The sequence below is a fragment of the Suillus subalutaceus genome, assembly GCF_016647625.1.
Source record: "Suillus subalutaceus strain FC151 chromosome Unknown DFJ58scaffold_92, whole genome shotgun sequence".
NCBI classification, from domain to species: domain Eukaryota; kingdom Fungi; phylum Basidiomycota; class Agaricomycetes; order Boletales; family Suillaceae; genus Suillus; species Suillus subalutaceus.
Genome location: NW_024540341.1, coordinates 68,147 through 88,492, shown reverse-complemented (window position 1 = coordinate 88,492; position 20,346 = coordinate 68,147). Strand labels below are relative to the sequence as shown.

General features: G+C 48.5%; 8 protein-coding genes across 8 annotated transcripts; 4 read left to right on the top strand and 4 right to left on the bottom strand.

Annotated features, from left to right (window-relative positions):
* Positions 1-25: 25 nt before the first annotated feature.
* DFJ58DRAFT_799729 (uncharacterized protein) lies at positions 26-1,721 on the top strand. The gene is made up of 6 exons (XM_041390774.1): positions 26-167; positions 224-441; positions 490-644; positions 1,215-1,337; positions 1,382-1,479; positions 1,532-1,721. The coding sequence occupies exons 1-6, from the start codon at positions 147-149 to the stop codon at positions 1,571-1,573; spliced, it is 657 nt and encodes a 218-aa protein (XP_041241278.1). The 5' UTR covers positions 26-146; the 3' UTR covers positions 1,574-1,721.
* A 101-nt stretch (positions 1,722-1,822) lies between these two features.
* DFJ58DRAFT_907059 (uncharacterized protein) lies at positions 1,823-3,471 on the top strand. Its single transcript, XM_041395038.1, has 6 exons — positions 1,823-2,102; positions 2,169-2,283; positions 2,341-2,742; positions 2,799-3,078; positions 3,126-3,169; positions 3,222-3,471. Exons 1-6 carry the CDS (start codon positions 1,979-1,981, stop codon positions 3,277-3,279), a joined length of 1,023 nt encoding a protein of 340 aa, XP_041241277.1. The 5' UTR covers positions 1,823-1,978; the 3' UTR covers positions 3,280-3,471.
* Positions 3,472-5,610: 2,139 nt separating this feature from the next.
* On the top strand, positions 5,611-7,229 carry DFJ58DRAFT_686661 (glycosyltransferase family 32 protein). Its single transcript, XM_041383311.1, has 3 exons — positions 5,611-6,497; positions 6,549-7,029; positions 7,087-7,229. The coding sequence occupies exons 1-2, from the start codon at positions 5,735-5,737 to the stop codon at positions 7,013-7,015; spliced, it is 1,230 nt and encodes a 409-aa protein (XP_041241276.1). The 5' UTR covers positions 5,611-5,734; the 3' UTR covers positions 7,016-7,029; positions 7,087-7,229.
* Positions 7,214-9,356, bottom strand: DFJ58DRAFT_799717 (uncharacterized protein). Its single transcript, XM_041390773.1, has 5 exons — positions 9,122-9,356; positions 8,651-9,069; positions 8,345-8,594; positions 7,512-8,294; positions 7,214-7,456 (listed from the first exon to the last, which is right to left on the bottom strand). Exons 1-5 carry the CDS (start codon positions 9,212-9,214, stop codon positions 7,409-7,411), a joined length of 1,593 nt encoding a protein of 530 aa, XP_041241275.1. The 5' UTR covers positions 9,215-9,356; the 3' UTR covers positions 7,214-7,408.
* A 115-nt stretch (positions 9,357-9,471) lies between these two features.
* On the top strand, positions 9,472-11,436 carry DFJ58DRAFT_799716 (uncharacterized protein; the record flags this gene model as incomplete). The annotated part of the gene is made up of 6 exons (XM_041390772.1): positions 9,472-9,803; positions 9,863-10,289; positions 10,346-10,449; positions 10,500-10,599; positions 10,649-10,965; positions 11,021-11,436. Coding segments are annotated over 6 exons (1,532 nt in total), but the record flags the coding sequence as incomplete, so codon positions are not given.
* DFJ58DRAFT_799713 (uncharacterized protein) lies at positions 11,437-13,563 on the bottom strand. The gene is made up of 8 exons (XM_041390771.1): positions 13,354-13,563; positions 13,215-13,273; positions 13,016-13,140; positions 12,835-12,952; positions 12,543-12,784; positions 12,052-12,485; positions 11,805-12,001; positions 11,437-11,750 (listed from the first exon to the last, which is right to left on the bottom strand). Exons 1-8 carry the CDS (start codon positions 13,452-13,454, stop codon positions 11,695-11,697), a joined length of 1,332 nt encoding a protein of 443 aa, XP_041241273.1. The 5' UTR covers positions 13,455-13,563; the 3' UTR covers positions 11,437-11,694.
* A 251-nt stretch (positions 13,564-13,814) lies between these two features.
* DFJ58DRAFT_686652 (uncharacterized protein) lies at positions 13,815-15,865 on the bottom strand. Its single transcript, XM_041383310.1, has 2 exons — positions 15,464-15,865; positions 13,815-15,408 (listed from the first exon to the last, which is right to left on the bottom strand). Exons 1-2 carry the CDS (start codon positions 15,800-15,802, stop codon positions 13,909-13,911), a joined length of 1,839 nt encoding a protein of 612 aa, XP_041241272.1. The 5' UTR covers positions 15,803-15,865; the 3' UTR covers positions 13,815-13,908.
* Positions 15,866-15,981: 116 nt separating this feature from the next.
* DFJ58DRAFT_799708 (uncharacterized protein) lies at positions 15,982-20,238 on the bottom strand. Its single transcript, XM_041390770.1, has 21 exons — positions 20,196-20,238; positions 19,954-20,133; positions 19,859-19,900; positions 19,746-19,803; positions 19,217-19,697; positions 19,139-19,169; positions 18,971-19,078; positions 18,688-18,919; positions 18,513-18,642; positions 17,676-18,460; positions 17,590-17,623; positions 17,479-17,540; positions 17,370-17,430; positions 17,243-17,315; positions 17,153-17,190; positions 17,088-17,102; positions 16,885-17,032; positions 16,805-16,835; positions 16,673-16,754; positions 16,463-16,613; positions 15,982-16,410 (listed from the first exon to the last, which is right to left on the bottom strand). The coding sequence occupies exons 1-21, from the start codon at positions 20,203-20,205 to the stop codon at positions 16,010-16,012; spliced, it is 3,153 nt and encodes a 1,050-aa protein (XP_041241271.1). The 5' UTR covers positions 20,206-20,238; the 3' UTR covers positions 15,982-16,009.
* Positions 20,239-20,346: the final 108 nt, after the last annotated feature.

The following is a 20,346-nucleotide window of genomic DNA, read 5'->3' as shown; positions in this document are numbered from 1 at the left end:
ATATAACAAGGACTTGCTGTGTTAGGGTCCCCTTGCGTCGCCCCTTTGCCATCACCACCACCAACCCGTCTACTTTGTTGTTGACTCTCGAACAGCAGTAATCTCACCCGCTAATAATTCACGCGTTCTTTAAAAACTTGGAAATAATGGACAAATCACTTGACGAGGTTGGTGTTGAGTTGCAAAAAATTTCTGCCACGCGTATGCAAACCATGATATTTAGGTTATTTCTTCTCGCCCCAGAGGCACCCGTCGTGGTACTGGTCGTCGCGGAGGTGCAGGGGCCAAGGCCCAACTTCTCGGAACTGCTGGCGCCAACCCCGCCACCCGCGCGGCCACCGCCGGCGCTACCAAAGCCACAGGCACCACGTCTGCGCAACCCGCCGATAAAATCATTGTTTCCAACCTTCCAACGGATGTGAATGAAGTTCAAATTAGGGTGTGTTTAATTTTTGGTGACCTTGGTGATTTGTCTAAGCATGAATGTAGGAGCTCTTTCTCCACTACCGTCGGAGCCCTGCGCGACGTCACTTTGCACTATGATAGCGCTGGACGTTCAAAAGGTGTCGCAGCGGTTCACTTCCAACGGAAGGGCGACGGTACTTTGGCCTACCAGCAATATAACAACCGATTGATCGATGGGAGTTAGTATCGCCTACTTTATTATCTCCTTCCTTTATCTCCCGCAAGAGCTCTTCATCCGTTACGGAGATCCGTTGTCGCTGGTTCTCTGTTTGGCCCTGCCAAAAAGACGTGCATGCGTGGCAGAAACGCCTACATGCGGGTTCTCAAGACTCTTTTGGTGGCAGAGTCTTGTCCCCGCTGCCTCGACACCCTTGAGGTGCGTACCAGGTTGCAGATTGCTTTGAAGGCTTGTCACCCTTCGAGCTTGCAATCCTGGTGCCGTCGTAGTGCACGTCATTCCTCATGGCTCAGTCTCGGGATTGAGTTCCAGGCCGGTGCAAGTATTATGGAGTGACAGGCGGGGAAGTACTCCAGATCTTCATCCCTTGACCAATCAGGGCGGCCATTCGCGCGCAAGCCTCAGCTATTGCGGCATATTGGAGGAGGACAGAGTCGACAATGTTCTTGGTAACGGTTTGGACAGTGGCATGCTGCTCGTATCCGTCCCTTTTGCCTGCTTCCTCGCTGAAAGCACAGCCGACTAACGAATGTCTATCTCTTTTCCGAATCGTACTCGCACGTCACTACAGAACGCCCAATGAAGATTGAAATCGTGGTCGACCCCGCACGTCCTGCCCCGTCTGCTTCGCTCGTGTCACGCGTCGCTCCTGCCGCTTCTGCCCCTGCAGCTCCAGACGCTCGAAGTGCCAGGTGTGTATGGCAAAGTTGTTGGTTCCGTTATCTTACCAATTCATAGGCCCTGCCACGCGTGGCTCTCGCCGTGGAAGAGGCCGAGGAAGGAAGGGGAATGAAAGACCTCAGAAGAGTGTTGCTGACCTTGATGCAGAGATGGAGGTTTGTTCTTGAACCTCGTCTCTGGAACATCATGTTCATATAGATTTCTCAGGATTACACTGCGAGCAATATCGTTGCTCCTACTGCTGCTTAAAGTAGCCCGTACCGTGTGTATCTGCTAATGCTGACTGTTTGTTGTGTTCCCCTTTGATACCGTTCCGATTTATTCTTAGTAGTTGTCCTGTATTCTACACGCTTGCTTTCCTGGGACTCGAATTTCTATTGAGTTATGAGTCACTTCATGTTCGCCTGTTGAGATCTGAGATGTGGGACCTTGTGTTGTCCAAAATCGACTCGCATTGACTCTAGATCTGAGTGTTGGATTTAGTCAAGGCGTGTACTTGTTTTTGTAACTATTGTCTTTGTTACCTTGTGATTTCTGACTACGGGGTACTTGTTCATCAATATCGTGGCGAATAAGTGCAGTTACTATTCCTGGCCATTTCAATCTCCTTTGTCTTCTGATACTTGAAACCCCACCATAATCCACATTCTGACCATGAATATCCCTACAGAAGAGGAGAAGCCGTTGTATTCTCGGCGACCTGAGTGGGCCGATGTCGTTCCCTTAGAGCAGTACGAGAATGTCGCCCCTCTTGCGCCCATCTTTTATACGGATGAATGTTCGTGAGCAAACCGGCTTGTTTGCAGACCCTCACTCAACGCAACGATCGGATTGAATCTATTAGACAAAGATGCCACGAACTACTTCAGAGGGATCGTCAAGAGCGGTGAGATGAGTCCCAGGGTGTTGGAGCTCACGGAGAATATAATTCGGCAGAATCCTGGACACTACTCTGCGTGGTGAGTGTGACTTGCTCCATCACGCACGTGCAGCCGAACGTTTCCATGTTCGATTAGGCAGTACAGGTACAAAACACTTATGGCATTGAAGTCCCCCCTCGACGATGAGCTTCAGCTGATGGATGAGCTTGCGATCAAGCATCTGAAGACATACCAAGTCTGGCATCACCGCAAGCTGCTCGTGCAGCAGACTCGCAACCCCGGCCCGGAGCTCGAATTCATCGCTAACTCGCTGCAAGTCGATATGAAGAACTACCACACGTGGTCGTACAGACAGTGGATCCTCGCATACTTCAATGACGACGCGCTATGGAGCTATGAACTGGATTTCGTGGAGAGCATGCTTGAAAGCGACGTGAGGAACAACTCTGCATGGCATCACAGATTCTTCGTCGCCTTTCAGTCTGGGGTACGGAACGGGGATGAAGACAGAGACGCGATCGTTCGGCGGGAGCTTGCGTAAGTCCTGATTTGAGTAATATCTATTCCTAGAGCAATAACGAGATACATGACAGATTCGTAAAGGAGCGAATTGCGATTGCACCGAATAATGCATCTGCGTGGAATTACCTGCGCGGGGTGCTTGATCATGCTAAAATTCCTTATTCCGAGCTTCAAACATTCGTGCTGCCTTATTCTCTGCCCCAACCTCCTTTAGGTACACCCCCTGAAGTCGTTGATCTCGAGAGTCCTCTTCCTTCGAAGGATTCACAACTGCCCTGTGTCGCTGCTATTGAATTCATGGCTGATATTTACGAGGCAACAGGAGGTGGTGACTTGGTGAAGGCCACTGAGGTAGGATGCGTACCTTACGAACTTAACATATACCTGACCTATCGTAGCTTTGGAAATCCCTGGCAAACGAGCACGATACTATACGCAAAAGGTAGTCACTAATTGAGCACTCTGGAGTATATACCTCACTGATCTCTTTGTAGATACTGGGAATACAGGATCGCGGAATCCTTGAAGACCAAATCAGCTGGTGACGGCTGACGCATGCCCACCTTAGCACATTATCAGAATTTTATTCCTTTACGTCAATCAGGTAAACAGGGTATCACCAAATATTATGTGGTTTTCGTTGGCTTTGTATCTCTTCCACTAATCAGGAAAACCGAACCCTCCCATTTAAAGTATTTCAAGGAGCCTGTGCGAGATCTCCAAATAATGCTCTCAATAAATGCGCCTGGAATCAAAGCTGTTCGCTGAGCGCTAGTCTATATGTTCTAATTCAGGAGGTTGGTGCTTTCCTCTACCGTGTTCAAGAACCCCCGCCTCTCATCCCGCCGCAATTAATTCGTTACTGTATACCTTTTTTTGCATTGCCCGATCATCCTTTCGTACTGCCGGAGGCCGTGTCGGCAACAGACGGAGTTCATTTCGGTTGACAACTGTGAATTCGCTCTTCCTCCCCTGATAGACACCAAGACCACTGGATGGACTGAGGTGAGGACAATGTCATATTGAGCAAAAAAAATACTGGAGCTTACACTGCGTAACCTAAACAACTTATAACCGACTTAGAAGGCTTTTGATGTTCAAGTCTACAAACATGGTTCCACAGCTGCAGTATTTCTCACTCATGCGTTGTATTTTCAAATAACTATCCTGACGAGTGGAGATATTGCTCGCATTAGAATCGAAGAAAGATCTACATATCGTTAGGTACGTGTCAAGCAGACACTGGAAAGTATGCTTGGTGAAATGATATCTTACGGAGAAGACTGTTAGACAACGATGAGGGAGAACGAGACGAGAAATGTAGATACGTATATATGTCAAAAGACAGCGAAAATTGCAATCGTTTTCAGGCTGAAATCAACCAAGTATTATGCCATGAGCGACAGCATCAATACGAAGACAGAAATATCATAGACTTACTATAAGCACGTGCCAGCTCCTCGATTCGTTGCAAACAAGATTTATCACTGCAATCCTGTTACAAAACACAAAGAGTGAGTCACAAGGTTGAGTCCTGCATGCATGCAAAGCAAGCTCACAGTTTTCGATGCGCACACATCAGAACAATTCTGAGAGTTTTTATTGCAACACTTGCCAACGGCATGACACGTATCATTGAAAGTAGCTAGGGTTGTACTGATAAGTTGCTGTTACTGGCAATATGTACAGCTCGAGGATTCTCACCAGATATGAAAGATCTGATTGTACATTCGGACGACGGCCCATCCGACGACAAGATAGGTATCGGCAACATCCACGTTCGACAAAGTTGCGAGAACCCCGAGCCATGGACTTTAGCTTGCCAAAGAATGTAGAGAACTGTGACAGACTATAATGAAATACCACCGAGGTTTTGGACCTTTAAAACGGACAGCAATCTTGCATGATCGATATTATTCTTGTCGAGTGACTTCAGAATTGATTGCGCTACGTCGGGGTGAACGTCGTTTGTTGTAAGCGACCTCAGATGGATATCACATTCATGACTCTGACAATCTGTGCAATGTAGCTTGAGAATGGATGGAGTAAAAGAATGTAAACACTCACATGCCTGGTGAGTGTGTCGCTACAATGAGTAGCAGAAAGCGAAGTCCACAGAGACAGTCCCGTCGGCAGGGCGACTCCAGTAAGGTAGATCAACAGATCCAGAAGTAGATAGCAGTCGTGCAAAGTGGATGCAGTCCTCCCGACCCGAACCGCATACACTACAGGGCCACGAATAGATCTTAACATCGATAAAGGGAGCGAGGACTTCTGCTTGTATTTAATTTTAAGGCGTTGCCGTGCAGCGTCATACTGTCACGGTCTAAGTCGTTTGCGACGTGTAGATGTCCGTCCCGGAGGACCCCACTGGAATCATTTGCAAGTAACCGAAGTGATATATTGCAACATCTTCGAATTGCCGACCATAGCTTTCAACACATCGAATGTCTATGGCGGTGAGTGAGCACAGTGAGACGAATACTTTCTTCACTTACCTCTCGTACCCGTACTACGTACTGTGTAGGTCGTGCACGTCGAGAAACGCCAGTATGTGGCACACAAGCTCTGGTGGGAGCCGTAACAGTGTGATGGCCTCCAGTATCGTGCGGTCTGTCAGTCTTCAGAGTTTATCAGGAGTCACCAGTAAGTTAGCCATAGTCGACACTCAGACTCAACATCAAATGATGAGGCCTACTAGTAAATACTTAATAGTAGGAATTCGCTCGAAAATACAAACAGAAGCAAAACACAAGTCGGAAGCAAGTCGGGCCAGGTGCGGCCCTGCCGTGCCTGCCGCGGTCGTGACGCGCCTGTGACGCGGCTGACCGCGTCAAAATAGCTAGCGAGTCGCAGTTTACAGTTTTACAACCCATGAATATTGACACGGCCTTCCGCCTGATGCTATGTAACATGAGAGCAGGTTACAAAGTCGTTCCCATGTACGACTAATGGCACTGTACATCCTCTACCTTCACAGAAATAACGCTTATCCTGGCCCAATATCATGCGACTGCGAAGAGGATTCTCAATATTCTTGAAATCCACGCTTCCGCTGGTGTTCATAGGTTACACGGTATGCTATCTCTATGATCCGCATGGGAGCATCGGCCTCGTATTCCATCAACGAGCATGGATACAGCGCGAACTACTTCCATTGACCCCACTTGCAGGATGTTTTGAGCCCGAGCGTATCAGCCCATTGTACAACGTCAGTGATGCCGTGTATGGCGGGAAACGGTTTGAGGTTCAGGCGGGTGTACCAATGCGGATGGGTATGGACTGCTACGATTTAGCGGGAACAGTAAAATTTGCAGAAGGGGAACGGGAGGCAGAGGAACGATATATCCCACCAGAGGAGCGAGCACAGTTCCACACATATTGGCGCGTCGATCTTGCACCCTTCGGTGAGAGACAAGAGTACATGCTAAAGTCATTCTTCGCTTCGCAAGACCTTCCCCGCTCTCGTCTAATACTCTGGTCGAACGGTGATCTATCGCTCTATTCTGTGGTGCAAAAATATCTCGAACTGTTTCCCGGCTCATTCACACTTCGGATAGTGGATATATCTGAATTAGCCAAGGGCACGGCAATGGAGAACCATCGCTTACTCAATCTCGAGGACAAGAAAGCATGGGTGGACGGCGACCTCGTCCGCTTACTTGTCATCTGGGCATACGGCGGCGCTTGGATAGACATGGACATGCTCCTAACCCGAGACCTCTCTCCATTGCTTGAGCACGAATTCGTAACGCAATGGGACTGCTACGGTAATTCAATAATCAACCCTCTTTCGTCCACTAACTCATAAGATTCCTCAGACAAGATTTACCAACCGTTCAACGGTGCGCTCATGCACTTCCACAAGCACTCGCCTTACCTCTGCGAAGCCTTCCATCTCATGGCATACAGCACTCCCCCGCGCTCTCCAAGCACTGATTGGGGTTCAGTTCTTTATCATAGGCTATGGCGGCGCCTCCTCAACGAATCCATACCTCCCTTCAAAATTTTACCGTTCTGCTTCTCCGACCCTCTAGTGTGTCGTCTCGATAACAGAGCGCCAGAGCCGTTTGAGCCTGATCGCTTGGACGGGAAGTGGACCGGCAGACCCGGCGAGGGACTTGAAGAGGGTGGAGCGCTGGATAGGGCACTAGGCAAGATATTTGCCGTGCATTTGCACAATCGGTGGGATCAAACATTTCCCAAGGGTGGTTGGGTGGATCGGCTCTTGTTGAGGAGACACGAGGAGGAGATGGAGAGGAAGGTGCGAATAAATGGTCAGCTCTGATGTTGTGACCTGCTGTGAGTGCCTCGTTTCTGGGCTGGAGGCGGCAGACGCTTAATTACATTGGCACTTAGACGAACTTATCTAGTGATGGAACATGTACACGTTGCCTATATCTTATGTTTGTTCCATGATGTGCGGAGTTGACCTCACCAATCAAACGTCTTACGTTCAGATAGGGGTTTTTCAGGGAAATCATTGTTTAATTACACACACCACATCATCCTACTTAGCATTCTTGCTAGATGTGGGAACCAACTGACCTTCCTCGCGGTCTCTATGACCGATGCGTAAAATTGTACAACTCGGCCTTAGCTGAGGCTGGAAACCTTGGCACGTTTACGCTGCCCTTCTGGAATCGAACGTCCCTCCAAGGCGTTGAGTGATATTGCATGGTCAGAATACCAATACGTCGATTTTTTCCAATGCACTAGAATCAGATTTCTGCCGCAATTCATTGTTACTATAGGGAACCACTTAAGGGTAAGTTGCGACTCACTTTCACTAGCAGAATCCTACTTTCGTCCGAGAAAATTTCGTTCACATCGAATAGCTCCTCGCTAAGAGTCTCGCGATACGTCAGTGCATGCCCAAGCGGTTCCGTAAACGGGTATGAGATCGTCCTGTCCATCATGCCTGGTACAATTCTACCGCGCCATCCTGATTTATCTACCGCGTCATAATTCCAAGCGATGTGTGGATTGAAATCTCTGATATATAGCCGACGAGGACCTTCCGCAAGGTGGTGAGGACTGAATTCATTGGAGGACTCCACAGTGCGGAAACCACAGAGTGACGTATGCCAGTCCTCGTTTAGTTGAACACGGAACCACGAGGTATGCTGCGGTCCCCACATCGACCAAGGCAAGATTGAGTCTAAAATTTGATTGTAAGTCCTGACAAATAGACTTTCGAGTTCCAGAATGGCACTACGCCGGACAACAAAGCGATAGTAGAGTGAGTGGTCCGTGTTCGTTCGAGTGACCCAAACAAGGATGGCTATGAGTCCATCATCTGCACTTGGATGAAATGAACATGAAGGGTGAGACCTTCGAAATTCGGGAAACATGGAACTAGGAGTTGGATGTTCGCTTATGAACACATCTGTATATGAAAAGTCGTCCACGAGAGAAGGTAAGGAGATTGTCGCGGTGCATTGCGGGAGCTTCGACTTGTCGTCAATGGAATAGATTTTCATACTCCCGGAGGTGAAAAAGACGAGGAACTTATCCTCTGTAATGAAGGAGTAGTCGCTGATATCATGGGGGAAAGAAAGATTGAACTGTCATATCCTTCAATTTCTAGCCAAGTTGACTTGTAAAAATGATTGACCTGGTAGCCCTTCTTGGATTTCCAGTCCCACATTTGTATACTATACAAGGCGTCCACGTTTGCGACGTCAGCCCAGGATAGCATACTAACGTAATTTCTGATGATTTGGACCTTCGCGCAACCCACGGTGTTCAATATTTTGTGATCAATATCATGCTTGTCGAGTGCTTTCAGGAATGGTTGCGCTGCATCAGGGTGAGTGTCGTTTGTTGTCAGCGACTTCAAATGGATCTCGTATGCATGACTCCGCCTGCCCACATAGTCTAGCCTGAGAAAGGACTGAGCGAACACAATGGAGATACTCACAAGTCTGGTGAGCGTGCCACTACAACAAGTAGGTCTTGCGCAGCACAGAAAGTGAAGTTCGCTAAGTTCGCTGTGTCGACAGGGTGACTCCAGTCATGGGAATGTGATAAATCGCCAGAATCAGACGCGTCGGGTGGCAGTCGTACAAAGTGGATGCAGTTCTCCCCAGCTGAACCGTATATACCGCCCCCAAACGCATCTACACGTGCAAGTCCTGACATTGGTAAGGGTAGCGTGCGCTTCAATTTAAATTCAACGTGTTGCCGTGCAGCGTCATGCAATCTAAGTCGTTCGCGACGCATAGCTGGTGGTACGTCCTCCTCCGAGGATCCCCCTGGGTTCATTTGGAAGTAACCGAGGTCGATGGTGTATTGCAACATCTCCGAGTCATCTACAATTTCTTTCAACGTTTTGCAAGTCTATGACGGATGAGCAGTGAGCACAGTGAGATGAATACACGTGTTCACTCACCTTTCGTACCCGCACGAGGTCGTGCGAGTCGAGAAATGACAGTGTATGATGCAAAAGCTCTGATGGGAGTTCCACGAGTGTTTTGGCCGTCATGATCTAGTACTGATACGAAATCCATATTGCGATCAGGGCTTTTAAGCACTGGAAACAAAGGGCAAGTGCTACAAAGGCCCTTTCTTACCAGAAGTACGAATCTTTCGAGAATTGAAGTTCTTCCACGACAAAGGTCACGATGAGACCAACAAAAGACACCGATCTGTACAACGAAAGCGCACGTGGGATTCCTTTTTTGTCAGTGTGTGAAGTAGCCTTATGCTCTGGAGCAGAGGACTGAATGACAAGAACAAGATCGATGTCTTCCAACGGCGCAGCCATCACCCGGAATGACTCGAAGTCCCCAGTTCATGCCAGACCCTTTTCTCCTATTAATCACGTCGCAAACGTGGATGGTCGCTCATCTCTAGACAGTGAACGTAGCTCCACGTCTTCTCCCGTAGCTGGGATCAATGGACATTCCCGTGCCCTCGTGGACGAGGAGGGCTTGGATCCCATCGAGAAGCTGAAGAGAGAACTCGAACGCGAGAGAGAGGAGAAAGAGAACCTTGCTGCACAGTATCGTAATCTCCTAGCCAAACTCACGACGATGCGTACAAGCCTAGGCAATAAGCTTCAACACGATGCTGTACGTTTCTATTGGAGTATCTATGTATTATTTTTGGCTCCCTAACGAACTATGCATAGGAAGAACTCGATAGGAGGGAACAACTTGTTCAGCATCTTACAGCTCAGAATGAGGATCTGGTTTCCACAGTCGAGACTTTGAAAGCCGAGCTCATCGCATCTCATGAAGAAGCAGAACGCAACTCAAAGGAGCTAGATACAATTCGAAGTCAGGTTCTGAACGAGAATGCGCAAGAAAGTCTTCTACGCGAACGTGAGCTTCGGGAGACTTTGAGTGAGCTTGAGCGGTGCCGCCTTGAGCGCGGCGAATGGGAGCGCGCCTCAATGCAGGAGAAGATGTTGGGTGATGAAGCAAGATTGAACCTGGAGACATTGAGACGTGATCTAGAGATGGAACGCGAAATTCGAGTTCGAGAGTCAGTTGAGTTGGTCGCAGCACGGGAGACTGCGACTAACTTACAGTCAGTGCTAGAGGATTTCTCAGCATGTAAGCAATGTCATGCGTCTTTTATGTTCAAGTTCTCCATGCTGAAACATTGGCAGCCAAGGAACACGAACTTTCACAAGCTGTGAAGGACTACAGATCTCAGCTCGATGATGTCACCATGTCATTAGCCGAATTCAAGCGACGAGCTCTAGACGCAGAGGTCTGCCTTGTGTTCTAGTCGCTATCTAACCAAGCTCAAATATCCGACAGGCACAACTTGACGAACTAAAAATCAATGCCTCGCGGACACAAGAGCTAGAACAGGACGTCAAGGAAAAGAATCTATTAATCGGCAAGCTACGACACGAAGGTTTATTTCCACCATCACACATGTTGCCTAATATCAATCTTCTTTTCAGCCGTAATCATTAACGAACATTTGATGGAAGCCCTCCGTAGACTTCGGCGCAACTCATCCGAAACGAATGTAGATCGGCGACTAGTGAACAATGTTCTTCTATCGTTCCTTTCCACTCCACGTGCCGATGCAAAGCGCTTTGAAATGCTCACGCTTCTTGCATCTGTTCTATCATGGACGGACGCAGAACGTGAGAAGGCAGGCCTCCAGCGTTCCTCGATAACAACTTCATCTGGCAACTCATTCTGGGGACGTCCGTCAAATATCGGTTCACCAAGCCAAAAGGCGGTCGATTTGGAAAAGACAGATGAGACTGAGGTAATACCACGAATTTTATTGCTGCAACCACAAGCTCACCGCTTTTCTGCTCTAGTCTTTTTCCCGGCTCTGGGTAGAATATTTGCTCACCGAAGCAAATCAGGGCGAAACGCCCACAAGACCGACACGCTCGAACGTCTCGGTCCCAAGCAGTCCTTTGTACTCATCTAATACTCTCTCCTCACCAACGGGGCTAAAGGGAACACGACGCCTTGCATCGTTCACTAGTGTTGCAGGCATGGCAAGCTTACCAAGCTTGGCGCTGCCGCCGTCCCGGAAGGGTAAGGAAAAGGAGGTCATACCGTGATGTCTGCCGGTCGGACATGCCGATGCGATGGTCGTCGTTATTTTGTTTTTGCACACGGACACGCAGTGTCTTTTTTTGTATTCCATGTTATTCAGGCACGCCGACTGCCTTGTGGGAGATTATGGCTACCTCTGGTACAGCAATATTAATAGCTCCAACTCAACCTGAAGATTGACACAGCAAAGGAGATTGCTACGAAGGTGGATTACATGGTTTGGAAAAGCATGAAGTGTTCAAATATGCCGTTCATTGTCGCGCAAGATGATGAGTGAGAGCTATGGGTAACCTTAGAGCGACAATGACAACTTGGGATAGACCAAGGAATTTGGCATTGAAAATACTGACTGCGAAATTACTGTAACTTATAAGAACAAGTGCCCTTGGCCGTAGATCTTTCGTGAACAAAATTCTCCAAGGCAAGCTCAGTTCAATGCAAGAAGCATTTTGCGGGGGTCCTCGATATAGTCGCGAACCTTCACTACAAACGCCGTCAACACGTCAGGTGAGACCAAATGACAGGAAGAGTACGAACCCAGGAATGTAACTGCCTCCCGACCATCGAGTAGTCTGTGGTCGTAGGTGAGAGCGACAACCATGATGGGTCGGATGACAATCTGGCCGTTGACTACGACAGGTTTGTCCTTGATCGCGTGCATGCCTAGCACAGCGGACTGTGGCAAGTTGATAATGGGTGTTCCGTACAATGAGCCGAAGACACCGCCATTAGAACTGGGTGTGTGAAATTAGCCTGGGTTTAGGTTGATGATCAAAAAACTTACATGGTGAAGGTGCCTCCTGCCATGTCCTCGAGAGTCAACTTACCGTCCCTGGCCTTGGTGCCGAGAGCAGCAATCTCCTTCTCGATATCAACAAAGCCCATACCCTCAGCATTCCTCACTACGGGAGTGACCAAGCCCTTCGGAGTCGCGACAGCAACACTGAGATCAACGTAATCATGGTAGACAATCTCGTCACCCTCAATGGACGCGTTTGCGGCAGGAATCTCCTTTAGTGCCAGCGCGCACGCACGAGCGAACGCGCTCATGAAACCCAGCTTGACATTGTGTTCCTTGAGCACTTCATCCTTGTACTTCTTTCGCATCTCCATAAGAGACGACATGTCGATCTCATTGAAGGTCGTGAGCGAAGCGGCAGCGTTTTGAGACTCCTTCAGACGCTCGGCAATGCGCAGGCGCATACGGTTCATCTTGACCTAAGCGATAGAGGCACGTTAATATCCTTGAAGGAGGTGCAGCAATGCTCTGCTTACCCTGGTCTCACCCCGGTTGCCTGGTGCCTTTGGCGCGGCGGGAGGTGCTTTTGACTTGACCTCCTTTGGCTTTGAGTCTTGCTTCACTTCTTTCTTGGACTCTTTAGGTCCCTCAGGAGGGATACCGCCACTCTGCTTGTCGGCACCTGAAGGTGCGGGAGGCTCCGGGGTCGTCTTGTCCAGTTGTTGGTCCTTAGGTTCTTCGGGGTCTACCTTCTTCTGTTCTTGAGGGGCGGGAGAGGCTAAAACCATGTGAAGAAATCGTGTGTCAAATCAAAGACGTGGGACCTACCACCACCTTCACCTGGTTCAATTCTGAAGAGGTCTTGGCCGACGTTGACAGTGTCATCCTCTTTTGCGAGCAGCTCCACAATCTTCCCTGACTTGGGCGCGTTCACAGAAACATCGATCTGCAGGAGAGGTCGTTAGTGTGTTTGTCCGTGCGATAGAGGTGCAAATAAGCTGTTACTTACTTTATCCGTCTCAATGGTCGCGACTTCCTCATCAGCCTCGACGCTATCCCCAACCTGTTTTGACCAAGACCGAAGAGTACCTTCGGAGATAGACTCTGCCATCTGCGGCACTTTTACGGTCTCAACTGTGGGTCAACAAGACCAACAGAGCAAGTTTGAATGATCATGTTTCTTTGTTTAGATACGTCATAGAACTGACCTTGGAGGAGATGTGATGAATGGAACTGTGCGCGTCTCATTTGCGAGTCGGCGATTTTCCTAGACGGACAAGAAAATGATTGTCCGTTAGCTATGCTGCCAGCAGAGAAGAAAACACGCAGAGAACACGCGTCGCGCACCATCCTTTCGACAATGATACAGCAGTGTCACGGTACTGGACATTTCTGCTTGGGAGAAAAGCACGACTGCGAGCTGCAGCGATAACCCGTTTCGACAGCATGTTCTATGGGTCGGATTAATGTAGTGGATGATGTCCAGGAAATAAGAGTGATATGTTCCATGGAGCCTGGAGTCTCATCGGCCATTGGTACGGAACAAATTGATGTATAATAATATTGCCACAGCGAACACGCCGGGGCGCCGATCCTCTGCTTTCCTATTACTCTCAGCTCACACATCCGCATCCTTTTTTTCAAGTAGGCCCCGAGAGTCATTGCAATCTGCACAGTACTCGACCTCCATACTTACTAGGCTTGCAGTACTGAAGGCTGAGCAAAGACAGTGAGGAATCAGGATAACATAGTGCCCGGGGCGCCGTGGCACAGCCACCTCTGTGCCGCACGATCCAGGAACCAGTGTGGGGAAATTTAAAAAAAACTAGTATGGACTGTACCGCTTGCGAAGGCTAGTTGAGAAAAAATGAACAGGCGCAAAGCCCCCAAGTCAAATTCAGATCATTCCTCCTCCGTGACTTGTTCTTCATAAGGCACATATTCGTCCCCGCTTCCGCTGTCTTCCTCGGAACTCTCTCCACCCCCGCCAACAGTGGCTTCCCCATTTTCAGTCTCCTGTGCTGGCTGCACAACCCCGTAGTAGTCATATGAACCTCTAAATTCTTCATCACCCCCTGCATCTCCATTCAACTTCGTTCTCCTCTCCTGCTCGCGGACCATAGAGAAAGACTTGACCAAATGATCCACGAGCTTCCACCTGACAGAGTACTTTTCGAGGTCTGGATCTTCATCGTAGAAATCAAAATGCCATGCCGCAATTGATTTCACGTTGGGTGCGATGGCTGAGATGAAGGCGGCAATCCTTGTTGGATGGCGAATCCTTGGAGTACCAAAGGATGCCTCTGATAGTGCCTTGTGTGCAAATCCTTGGTAGGGGATGACAGGGGATATGTCACGCCTATCTATAGTCGACCAATCTACGAAAACAGAAACCGAGACTAAACATGGGCAGTGTTGCAACAGGGAGACGAATGCATGTGGGGTGACGTCATCACCCACATGCCAGTAGTATGGGTGGAAGATTAACCGTTCCAGGAGGGGCCAGGCCTTTGCCATCTGCAAAAGGACAGCATCATTTAACCGTACATTACAATCCGTTTCGACGTCGAGCCTGCGAAGATTGCGGAAGGCGAAGAGCGGTTGAAAGGCTGCAGCTCCGATTGAAGCATCGGGATCCATCTCTAGTTCGCTGATATTGAGCCGCACCTGTTCGAGTGAGCTATGCGCACAAGTATTAGATAGACGGGAAATCAAAGCCGGTAGGGCCAGTATGGAACCCACTCCGTCAAGGATAACACAGGATATTACTTTTGGAGCAACGCAGAGCTTCTCGAAAAAAGCATCTAAAAGTGCTAGACTCTCTTCACATTCTACACCCAGTTCTTCTATTGCGCAGAACACAGAACGTTGCAGGAGCTTTTGCGTATTAGCAGATATAGGGATTGAAGGTAGTTTGAAATATAGAACCCGGAGTGAAGGCAAATTCGACAGGTGTAGTATAGCCGCCTCAGAAATTTGTTCGGTTTTGACCGATTTTAGATGAGACCAACTTTGTAATGCGGTCGACGTGTCTCCTCCGCAAAATAGAGACCGAAAATGCGAGACAGAAGGGCACAGCATTGAGATACATGACAACATGGACTGTTCAGATAGGCCAATGGTGGAGATCCCCAGGTCCATCCGTGACATATCGAGTGTCATCAATTTTGGGGTCACAAACAAGTAGACATACAGGAATGTCTCGTTGTACACTCTCCAGGAAAGAGATATCAAGTTTGGGAGCAAGGGAAGGGAGAAAGGAGGGCAGCTAAGAGTACGCCAAATCTCGATATCCAGCTGAGGTTGAACAATCCCATAGGCGATTAGGCTTAGTGATCGGACACGGTAGTTGTATTTGCAAAAAATGGACCAGTCATCGAAGGTCATGGTTCTTTGGAATTCCTGGCAAATGGAGTGAACTAGTATTCCCTCGTGAGCGCGCCAGATTTCGACTTACCAGTTTTCCTGTGGCCTTCCATAGGCTTTGCGGGAGGCATCTGATAAGTGGCGCAAGCCCACGTAGGTCTTGCCACAAAAGGTCCAGTGCAGAATCAGTGAATGACTTGCACGTCAAGGCAAGTGCCAGGAGTGTCTTATTGTTTGGGACCTCCATAAATGTGCCATGGACCAACTGAAAGATTTTCCACCGAAGCTCGAATATCCCAATCAAGCGAGTAGATGCAGGCAGCGAACTTGAAGGAGGGACATCATTCTCCTCTTGTCCGATATGGGCCTCTTGATGTGAGCAGGTTTCGCATTGAGAGTCATCGCTATTTAAAGAGTACTCGACCTCCATACTTGCAGTGTTGAGCCCTGAGCAGAGTCAGTGGTGCAGCTGGTGCTGGTAAGTGTAACGGTGAGGCGCCGCGGCACAGCCACCTCTGTGCATGATCCTATCACTGAGCCTTGAAATTTCCAACATCCCAACCCAGAAACGCAAAGTGAATAACTATCTTAAGTTCCTTCTATTGGAAGGCTAAATGTGTATGGTAGATGGGTATATTTACTGTCCACGAGTATGTGCAAATGTAACAATTCTATCTCGCTGGCTACTGTCTTCCACGGGCGTGAGCGGTAATGGCTCTGAGGTGTATTCCCCAAATTGTTTGCCGGCGCTATCTGTCCAAGCACCATCATCAACAGGTGAAGGCGAGCAAGGGGCAACAGAATGTGGTGTAGGCTGTGTATTCACTGCAAAGAAACGGCGACTAGACTCGCATGGTCGATAGTCATTCGCCGTCGTCCACAATCTGACCGCACCATCGTGGCTTCCCGTAGCAAACATAAAAGGGTTGTCCGAAGCATGATTCCATGCGATACACGTCAGGTCCCCGCCTAGGGCTTGGGCACGGACATGATGAAGAAGCATGGCTGAATCGCGGTCCCAGATGTGTATATCACCAGCTGCTCAGTACTTCTTCAGTTATAGGACTATGGGGAACCCGAAATAGCGCACCCTTGCCAGCACAAAGCACAAGCTGATCATCCTTACCTCCAAAATAGCTCGGTCCTGCAAAGTCAACTGGCACCTTGGGCATATAAGTATGACGCAGAATCAGTCGCGCCTGATCCTTGACCATTTCTAACTTCCACAGCTGCGGGAATGCCTAGATATATCCACGAGAGAAACTGAGCAAAATAGTGAATCTGCGATATACTGACAGACCTTGTTTTCATAAGATACCAAAGCCTCTTGTCCGTTCTTGGCCAGCGTTATATCACGAACATCATTGAGCACTGGCGTCTGGCTAGCACAAGTCATCAATACGTGCCTTAAGCACTATGTCGATAGTCTCACTTTTCAATAACCCTCGTCTCGACATTATAAACTACAATATATAAGACGTCAGATCCCACGAAAGACGACAGTGAACTCACCCAAAAGCTGTTTTTCTACTCGGGACTTGCTAGGATGCAATCCTTTGGGAGAGTATAGGATCGGCCCGACGCCCAACAACCGCTGTAGATCGGGAGTGATGGCCACATCATGAATGAACACCCGATTGAAGTGATACGTGTCAAGGACCTGAAGAACGAGAGACTTCAGTGGCATTCCAAAAAAGTAACCCTGATGCACACACATTGCCATTAAGATCCTGTCGAAATGAGTGGGCACGTCATAAATAAGAGCGCGATAGCTACTCACCAATTTGACCACTTCGCTACCCTCGACAGATAGAAATGCTGCAGAAGATCACTTGTTGGTATAGTCTGCAGGTGACAATTGGGACCTCACCTTCCCCTCCAGGCAACCACGCAATTGACTGGACATGGTGATGACGTTCGATGGTCTTCCGACACACTCCATCCTAAAAATGACACATAACTCAGCACCGCGTTACTCGTCTTCCCGTTTAACCAACCTCCGTCCAAATTTTGATAGCCCGATTCAGCCTTGTAAGGAGAAGCACCCCAACTGGGGACCTTATGAAAATGTCAGCAAGCCATGAACACGAAGCAAGAATAGCGCACCAAGCAACTTGACCAACAAAGCCAGAAGCATGTGCAAGTACACGATGGGGCACACAAGGATCCTATAGAATTATTATTGCCACGTTTCGATCAACCACTAGCACCACATACCCCGACGCGGAAGATGATAGACGTCCGATCCCAGCTATTAAAAAAACGTCAATACATAGTATATTCCACAGGCTGGAAGGTCCTACCTTGAAGTTGCTAAAAACTTGCCATTGGGTGAGAACTGTAAGTGCCTGACGAGTGCTGAATGTGCAACCAAATCTTGCGTTGCCTCTAAGCTTTTGAGCTTAGATATGAGGGAAGCGACTTTGGATCCTCTATATGTTGTGGTGACACTTGTCTCTGACATCACTCTCGATACATCTGTGAACGCCGACGAAGTTGTTCGTTTCCGCGTAGGAGGAGAAAATGGGTTGCTAGGAGAAGACGTTGCAGACTGGAGCATCATGACGGACCGAATGGCACTTGTTAAACGGTCTCGCGGTGTAATTGGAGAGTTTGACGTGCCGCTGAAGGTGGTAGTAGTTGGTGACTCCAAGTTGGGATGTGAAGAACCGTCGGCACTAAAATGCGAGTGGGAGTCCGTGGATTGTCGGATAGGTGATAGCAGAGAAATGGGTTCAGGAGAGCGTGACATTGCGTGGGCATACTCGCCATTCGTCAGGTTGTCGCCTTGCTCTATCCCGGCTGTCGTGATTGTCCCCATCGATGGCACCCGTCTAAATTTGTGTCCTGCAACTTCAACGCCTTTTTGCACATATTGCAAGCCCCAACCCAAGCTTTTGCTGATGATTGAAATCAGAGGCAGGGCCATGAAGCGTCGCAGAGCATCTTTCAGAACGTCAGAAAGCCACTTCGACCCGCGGTGATGCACAAATGTCCATCTCTCAGAAGCGAACCAGGCTGAAACTGCTGCTAGGCCAAACGAGGTGAACGCAGTAAAAACAGTTGTGATTGTAGATGTAACTTTGCCCTGTGATATATCATGAGTAATATTTTTTTTGAAAACAGTCAAGAGAACCCACCTGGTTCGTAGAATACGTGAACAGTACAAGCCCGGCCGAGAAGCAAGCCACAGACATCACCAAAAATACTAAGGGTGATCGTTTAATCCATATCAGTACCCACCACGGTACGCGATCACCAGGTGATCGACTACCCACATCAGCTAAGACCGCTTTAAGTCCGAGAGACACTTACTACATAGCTTGTTTCCAAGAAAGCCCCAGCAAACTATTAACAGCAGCAGCGATGCTGAATACAAGCGAGGAGAACCAGAACGCATTAACTCCGTCGGAGAGCATATCTCCGGTTTGAGAATACGAGAACTGTAGCGTGGTCGCAGTGACGGCGGAGAAGAAGGTGGCCACGGTGGACAGAGTTAACAGATTTGCTGCACCGTGCTTCTGTGCAAATCGAATAGTTGGGACACCTCGGACTAAATCAGAGCAATGTCGCCTGGATAGACAACGGGATAACACACCGACTTCGATGAACATAGATAGTGTCCCAGTAATGCTGTCGATGTGTTCTCCCATTTCAGCCGTAAGGTCATGAATATAGCGCTGCACAGCAGGGTATTTGAATTGTCCTGATAAAAGATATTTAGAATCACAAGTCATTGAGTCCTGCGAGGCTGCGAGAGGCTTACCTCTGTAATCTTGTAAACAGCATGCCCAGTACTGCTGAAAATTAACCAATCACCAGGCAAAAAGGTGCGAATATATACCTTCAAATCGCCCTCAAATGACTTTATTGAAGTGTTAACAGCTTCATCGGTAAACTCTGGAAATTCGTTCAGGCATTTCAGGAAGGTCATGAGAGCAGTAGCGAAGTTCTCAAACTGCTCTGGGAGGTTCTCAAGATCAAGGCTGTCCTCTGTATTAGCTGGAACACGTCCTGGCATGCTTTTTCGCCGCCGAGCCTTGCGCTTTTTGTCCATTAGATTGGGATTGACCAAAAATTCGCGTTGCTGACGAGAGATCTTTCGAGGAAAGAGATCAGCTGCATTGTCCCGGAAGAGGAAGAGGATTTGTGCAAGACATTCGCGGAGCCGAAATGCGGAGGACAGGATTCCGACGGAACTACCAAGTTGTCGTGCGGCATTGCCAAAGTTTCTGAGCTGTCGGTGTGAACACCACGTCAGCCTAATCAGCCGCAAATCTTGTTGTTGAACAGCAGTGACCTCTTTGTCGAGACTATTGATCCTTCTGGAGAAAAATTTAAGGAAAAAATTGCAGGACTAATGATGAACGAACTTCTGAAATCTGTTAAATGCCTCTGCTCCGGCAACCTGTAGTTGCTCGTCAACAGTCGCTAATCCGATGTTCAACCGAAGGTGCAGCCATCACTAGCAGACGAGCCTACTCACGGACATCACTGTCATCCTCAAAGCTTGGATACTGATCAAAGTCTGAGTTGAGGAGTCGATGAGCAGCCTAGGATTGCATAGCACGGAATGCTAACCTCGGTCGAGAGATTCGGCTTGGCTAAGCTCGTTTAAAGCATTTAGGAGATTGAACAATGTCTGCCTCCGTTTGGTATCTAATCTTGGAGGATTGATGCGGGGTTGATCAACGGTCTCTCCGAGGGGACCACCTGTGTGGTCTTTGAAAGGGCCAGCCGTAGTAGGTGCGGAACCTGTAACTGAGAAATGACACACAGGTTCAGCCACGTTTGGTTTGAAAAATAGAAACATTCCATCATACCGTGATACATATTGTTGAACGGAATGATATGCGGCTGTGGGAGCTGTGCAAGTAGCCGTTAAAGATAGTTCCAGTTATAACGCTTTCGCTATCGTACTAGGATGTGGTTGAAGTTCTTATGGGAGTTCTGGTGGTGCTAAGTGGAGAAGGG

Bases quoted from the DNA above. Each gene is read 5' to 3' on its own strand.
- DFJ58DRAFT_799729 (XM_041390774.1), top strand. From the start codon at position 147: ATGGACAAATCACTTGACGAG. The intron at 168-223 runs GTTGGTGTTGAG...CATGATATTTAG, and splicing joins TGGACAAATCACTTGACGAG to GTTATTTCTTCTCGCCCCAG. The intron at 1,480-1,531 runs GTTTGTTCTTGA...TAGATTTCTCAG, and splicing joins ACCTTGATGCAGAGATGGAG to GATTACACTGCGAGCAATAT.
- DFJ58DRAFT_907059 (XM_041395038.1), top strand. From the start codon at position 1,979: ATGAATATCCCTACAGAAGAGGAGAAGCCGTTGTATTCTCGGCGACCT. The intron at 2,103-2,168 runs GTTCGTGAGCAA...TGAATCTATTAG, and splicing joins CATCTTTTATACGGATGAAT to ACAAAGATGCCACGAACTAC. The intron at 2,743-2,798 runs GTAAGTCCTGAT...GATACATGACAG, and splicing joins ATCGTTCGGCGGGAGCTTGC to ATTCGTAAAGGAGCGAATTG.
- DFJ58DRAFT_686661 (XM_041383311.1), top strand. From the start codon at position 5,735: ATGCGACTGCGAAGAGGATTCTCAATATTCTTGAAATCCACGCTTCCG. The intron at 6,498-6,548 runs GTAATTCAATAA...AAGATTCCTCAG, and splicing joins AACGCAATGGGACTGCTACG to ACAAGATTTACCAACCGTTC.
- DFJ58DRAFT_799717 (XM_041390773.1), bottom strand. From the start codon at position 9,214: ATGACGGCCAAAACACTCGTGGAACTCCCATCAGAGCTTTTGCATCAT. The intron at 9,070-9,121 runs GTGAGTGAACAC...CATCCGTCATAG, and splicing joins ACCTCGTGCGGGTACGAAAG to ACTTGCAAAACGTTGAAAGA. The intron at 7,457-7,511 runs GTGAGTCGCAAC...GAATTGCGGCAG, and splicing joins GTAGGATTCTGCTAGTGAAA to AAATCTGATTCTAGTGCATT.
- DFJ58DRAFT_799713 (XM_041390771.1), bottom strand. From the start codon at position 13,454: ATGCTGTCGAAACGGGTTATCGCTGCAGCTCGCAGTCGTGCTTTTCTC. The intron at 13,141-13,214 runs GTCAGTTCTATG...GTTGACCCACAG, and splicing joins TTCATCACATCTCCTCCAAG to TTGAGACCGTAAAAGTGCCG. The intron at 12,002-12,051 runs GTAAGTTTTTTG...TCACACACCCAG, and splicing joins GCAGGAGGCACCTTCACCAT to TTCTAATGGCGGTGTCTTCG.
- DFJ58DRAFT_686652 (XM_041383310.1), bottom strand. From the start codon at position 15,802: ATGGAGGTCGAGTACTCTTTAAATAGCGATGACTCTCAATGCGAAACC. The intron at 15,409-15,463 runs GTAAGTCGAAAT...TCCATTTGCCAG, and splicing joins GGAAGGCCACAGGAAAACTG to GAATTCCAAAGAACCATGAC.
- DFJ58DRAFT_799708 (XM_041390770.1), bottom strand. The intron at 17,624-17,675 runs GTAGGACCTTCC...TTTTTTTAATAG, and splicing joins AAGTTTTTAGCAACTTCAAG to CTGGGATCGGACGTCTATCA. The intron at 17,316-17,369 runs GTTGGTTAAACG...TGTCATTTTTAG, and splicing joins CTATCAAAATTTGGACGGAG to GATGGAGTGTGTCGGAAGAC.